Genomic DNA, 6,076 nt, shown 5'->3' on the forward strand with positions numbered 1-6,076 from the left:
TTAAGAAAAAGACTATCTTTATCTCTAGTCACACCATTGGAGAAGACAATCAAGCAACAATACCTCCATACCAAACCCGTGCTCAGAAGAAGAAAGCAATGGAACAACTAGAGCAGAATCAAGCCGCCCTTCGCGAAGAAGTAACCCAGTTGAAAGGTACTGTGGATGAGATTAAGGGAGGAATGGCTCAAATGTTAAGTTTCATGAAGGACATTAGGGATGAACAGGAAAAGGCTAGGGAAGCTCGGAGTCAGTATGAGGAAATACCAAACGATGGCAACCCGCTGTTGGGATTTGTTCGAGGCTTTGACCCTCACAAGTCAAGTGCCCACTCCTCAAAGAGAGTTACCAGAACCCATGAAGAGGGAGAAGCTTCCCATGAAGGATTCATTCCCACCACTCAGAAAGAGGGGGCGCCTCGCACGGTTCGCATCCCTGCTAACAATCCACCTAAGGATGAGGATTACGTGGATTTACAATATGGGGAGGCGGATGAAACAAATCAGGAATCCCAACATAAGCAAACCCAATCTGATTCTGAAGAAAGTGCTAGAAATAGTGGACAAATCAAGGCGCTAGAAGAAAGGCTGAAAGCAGTAGAAGGATATGACGTCTTTGATGTGGATACCTATGAAATGAGCTTGGTGCCGGATTTGACCATTCCTCATAAGTTCAAGATATCCAACTTTGAAAAATACAAAGGACTTACATGCCCTAGAATTCATTTACGCATGTACGTCAGGAAGATGGCTGCTTATGCCAATGACCAAAAGCTAATGATGCATTTCTTCCAAGATAGCCTGAGTGGGGCATCTGTTGAATGGTACATGCAATTGGAAAAGACACATATCCGAAGCTGGAATGACCTTGCTAATACGTTCCTAAAGCAATACAAGTACAATCTGGACATGGCACCCAATCGAATGCAATTACAAAATTTGTCCCAGAAGAAGGAAGAATCATTCAAGGAATACGCCCAAAGATGGCGAGAAATGGCGTCCCGAGTCCAACCTCCGTTACTGGAAAAGGAGCTGGTTGACATGTTTATGAGAACTCTACAAGGACCATACTACGATAAGATGATCGGAAGTGTATCCTCAGGATTCTCAGATCTAGTGGTCATCGGAGAAAGAATTGAGGACGAAATCAAAGATGGGAAGATACAAGGAACATCATCTAACTCTTATCACTCAAAGAGGCCCACCTCAACCTTCACTAAAAAGAAGGAAGGGGAGACCAACGCAGTAGTGCATCAAGAGCCTAGACCTCCTATGTCTTACTCGCCGCAACAAAATAGATTCCTAGCGCCACAAAGGAAATTCAACCCTTTGCCCACCTCCAGAAGCGAAATACTGAAATATTTGGTAAATGAGCAATTAGCAGAACTCAGACCTATGCCACCTCCGATTCCTGGAAGAGCTACGCCCAACTTCAGACCTAATGAAAGGTGTGAATTTCACGCCAATTCTCCTGGACACACATTAGAAAAATGCTGGGCTTTCAGGCACAAGGTTCAAGACCTAATAGAGTCTGGGGCAATTGCTTTTGACAAACCCAACGTGAAGATAAACACCATGCCTCATCATGATGGCGCAGTCAATGCAATAGAGGTAGTCACTGAGCAAGAGTTAGTTCAACAACGGAGTTCCCCCATAAATGCCCTTAAGAGGTATCTACTCGCAAAGGGGTTCATCCTAGAACATAACAAAGCCTTTAAGAACACCCTGCAAAGACTCGTGGATCAAGGAGTAATTCAATTTAAGGAGCATCCTGAGGAGGAGTATGTGGCCATGCTAGATAGGAATGAACCATTGATAATACCTAGACAAGGGGCAAGGAAGACATTAATCATCCCCTGCGCCAAAGCACCATTGCTGATACCCACACAAGTACACACTAGGATCATCCCAGTCAGAGATCCATATCCGGTGGACAAAATGAAAGCGGTCCCTTGGGAATATGATTCTAGTACTAATACGGATGTGACAAACATCGTTGGGCCTGGGGGCATGACTCGTAGTGGTCGCATATTCAATACTGCAAAACCAAATGAGAACTTAGCACAAGCAAGTAATCAAGCTACTGTGGTCCCGACTGAAGAAGGCACATCCAAGGACAAAGAGACCGCTAACAAAGATGCTGAAGAGTTTTTGGCGTTAATCAAGAAAAGTGATTATAGAGTGGTGGACCAGTTGCACCAAACTCCGTCCAAAATATCACTCCTCTCGCTGTTAGTACATTCAGAAAGACATCGAGACGCCTTGATGAAAATCCTGAACGCCGCCCACGTAACTAAAGACATCACTGTAAATCAATTTGATGGAATGGTGGCTAATCTTACTGCTGGGGCATGTTTAAGTTTTAGTGAGCATGAGCTACCCTCACAAGGGAAAGAGCATAACAAAGCCCTGCATATCTCCATACAATATGGGAAAGCTCATCTATCTAGAGTCCTGATTGACACAGGGTCATCATTAAACGTGATGCCAAAGGCCACTCTCGACAAGATAGCCTTGGAGGGTCTGGTAGTTAGACCAAGTCGTCTGGTGGTCAAAGCCTTCGATGGCTCACAAAGTCCGGTGTTGGGAGAGGTTGACCTACCTGTAGTAGTTGGTCCCCATACATTCTGCATCAATTTCCAAGTAATGGAGATTGAACCTGCTTATACCTGCTTATTGGGACGTCCCTGGATTCATGATGCTGGGGCAGTTACCTCTACTCTACATCAGAAAGTAAAATTTGTGGATGGAAACTCTATAGTGACCGTCAATGGGGAGGAGGATATATTTGTTAGCAATCTGGACTCGTACCGATACATCGAGGCTGGAGAAGAGGCATTGGAGACTTCGTTCCAAGCACTAGAGATCGCAACTGCTGTCACGCTACCAATTGAGAAAATACAAAGGGCGATAACATCCTGGAGAGACTTGCAAGACATGAAAATGGAAGGCTGGGGCAAGATTCCAGAAGTGCAAGAGAAAAGAGATCGTCTGGGTTTAGGATGACAACCGACAAAGAAGGCTGCAAAGGAAGAGCAACGATTCCCTCCGATCGCGCAAACTTTTGTCACAGGCGGATATGAGCATGTATCCATGATATCTAGCATGGAGGGTACATCCAACTTCATCCGAATGATCAGACCGGGAGAACAACTTCAAAATTGGACGAGCCTGGAGATACCAGAGATAGTTTCTATTTCAAAGTAATTTGTTTTGTCGTGTGTTTTATTTCCCATTTTAATCAATCAATAAAAAAAAATGTCGCTCATGCCTCTCCCGAAGCATAGAGTTGGTTTGTAAGGGCCCCATTTACTTTCAAAGTTAAGTTTATTAATAAAATTTTCGTTTGCATTTGGTATTGAAAACATCGTCTCGTTCTTGCATTTACTTTCCTAAAAAATGACAAATAACATTCTTGCATAAAACAAAAGCACAATTATAATTGCATACAAAAAACAAAACATAAACATGTGCAGATCACCCTCTAACATCACCGATAATAATATTGCTGAAACTCAATGTAAACTCGAGGCTCTCGCTAATCAGTCTGAGGAAGGGGATGAGGAAGACGATGAACTTCCGGAAGAATTGTCAAGGCTAATGGACAGAGAATCCAAAAGCATGCTCCCTCCTCAAGAAGCCATCGAAATCATAAATTTGGGCACCGACAAAGAACCCAAGGAAATCAAGATTGGGGCAACACTGAACGAGGACATAAAAGCAACGCTGGTCAAACTCCTCCATGACTATGTAGAAATATTCGCTTGGTCATACCGTGACATGCCTGGGTTAGATACAGACATCGTCGTACATAGGCTACCACTCAAAGAGGGTTGTACACCTGTCAGACAAAAGCGCAGAAGAGTTCGACCCGACATGGATAATAAAATCCGAGAAGAGGTGCTCAAGCAGTTTGACGCAGGTTTCCTTGCCGTAGTTGAATATCCACCATGGATCGCCAATATAGTGCCAGCTCCTAAGAAGGATGGGAAGGTGCGCATGTGTGTTGATTACAGAGATCTGAATAAGGCAAGCCCAAAGGACGACTTTCCACTGCCACACATAGACATACTAGTGGACAATACCGCACAAGCTTCAGTATTCTCATTAATGGATGGATTTTCTGGGTATAATCAAATCAAAATGGCTCCCGAAGACATGGAGAAAACCACCTTCATGACATCTTAGGGTACTTTCTGTTACAAGGTGATGCCTTTTGGATTGTGAAACGCTGGGGCAACGTATCAACGAGCTATGGTCACACTGTTCCATGATATGATACACAAGGAAGTCGAAGTATATGTGGATGACATGATCGCTAAGTCCTGTACTAAAGAGGAACACATCACACATTTGCAAAAGTTGTTCGAACGCTTGAAGAAGTTCAAGCTAAGGTTGAATCCGAACAAATGTACATTTGGCGTGAGATCGGGAAAGCTGTTGGGATTCATAGTAAGCCAACGAGGCATAGAGGTAGATCCTGACAAAGTGAAAGCCATACAAGAAATGCCCGTTCCAAGAACAGAAAAGGAGGTTCGTGGTTTCTTAGGTCGTTTGAATTACATCTCAAGGTTCATCTCACACTTAACTGCTACATGTGAGCCCATATTCAAATTACTAAGATAAGATCAACCAATCAAGTGGAACGACGATTGTCAAGTAGCTTTCGAAACCATAAAGCATTATTTACAAGAACCACCGATACTCGTGCCTCCCGTATCAGGAAGACCTTTGATCATGTACCTCACCGTCCTCAAAAGGTCTATGGGATGCGTACTGGGGCAGCAAGACGAAACTGGCAGGAAAGAACACGCTATTTACTATCTTAGCAAGAAATTCACCGATTGCGAATCTCGATATTCACCGTTGGAAAAGACATGTTGCGCCCTAGCATGGGCCTCCAAACGTCTAAGGCAATATATGCTGAACCATTCCACATGGTTAATATCGAGGATGGATCCTTTGAAATATGTGTTCGAAAAACAGGCTCTCACAGGAAGAATCGCTAGATGGCAAATGCTACTGTCAGAATATGACATTCAATACGTCACTCAAAAAACAATAAAAGGGAGTGTACTGGCAGAACATCTAGCTCATCAGCCCATCGAAGAATATCAGTCTATGAAGTTCGACTTCCTTGATGAGGACATTATGCTAGTAAGAGACTATGAAATACCTGGACCCGATGAAGGACCCAAACCACGATTGGTGTGGACCCTTATGTTCAATGGAGCCTCAAATGCACTAGGACATGGCATAGGGGCAGTCTTGACATCTCCTGACAATCATCACATACCCTTCACTGCGAGATTATGTTTCGACTGTACCAACAATATTGCAGAATACGAAGCGTGCATATTGGGGCTAGAAGCTGCGATCGATCTAAGGATTAAATTACTCGAGGTATATGGGGATTCAGCGTTGGTAATCCACCAAGTCAATAAAGAATGGGATACGCGAGATGCAAAGCTAATCCCATACCGAGACCTCATACTGGAACTAATGGCTGAGTTTGAGACCATCACTTTTAATCATATCCCGAGGGAGGAAAATCAAATGGCCGACGCGTTGGAAACACTCTCCTCTATGTTTAAAGTAACCTGGGAAAATCACGAACCTCGGATAACGATCAGACACTTCGACGAACCAGCTTATTATCTTACGATCGAAGAGCAACCCGATAACAAGCCCTAGTACCATGATATTAGGAAATACTTGGAGAAACAAGAGTATCCAGAGAACGCCTCCGCAATCGACAAAAAGACACTAAGGAGGTTGGCATCTAAGTTCTTCCTAAATGGTAATGTCCTATACAAGCGAAACTACGATTCGGTGTTAATAAGATGTGTGGATAAGAATGAGGCCAAGGAGATCATCAAGGAGGTCCATGAAGGAACCTTTGGAACTCATGCAAATGGACATTCAATGGTAAGAAAGATATTAAGAGCAGGGTACTACTGGTTAACAATGGAGGCTGATTGCTTCCAATATGCAAGGACATGTCACAAATGCCAAATATACGCCGACAAAGTACACGTACCGCCAAATCCATTGAATGTGCTAAGTTCACCATGGCC

The 6,076-nt window shown here is 43.6% G+C and overlaps 1 protein-coding gene across 1 annotated transcript; it reads left to right on the forward strand.

Moving 5' to 3' along the window:
- The first annotated feature begins 1,271 nt into the window (after positions 1-1,271).
- On the forward strand, positions 1,272-3,005 carry LOC131659286 (uncharacterized). Its single transcript, XM_058928498.1, has one exon. The coding sequence runs from the start codon at positions 1,272-1,274 to the stop codon at positions 3,003-3,005; it is 1,734 nt and encodes a 577-aa protein (XP_058784481.1).
- Positions 3,006-6,076: the final 3,071 nt, after the last annotated feature.

Source organism: Vicia villosa, linkage group LG3 (assembly GCF_029867415.1).
Source record: "Vicia villosa cultivar HV-30 ecotype Madison, WI linkage group LG3, Vvil1.0, whole genome shotgun sequence".
In the NCBI taxonomy this organism is placed as follows: Eukaryota; Viridiplantae; Streptophyta; class Magnoliopsida; order Fabales; family Fabaceae; genus Vicia; species Vicia villosa.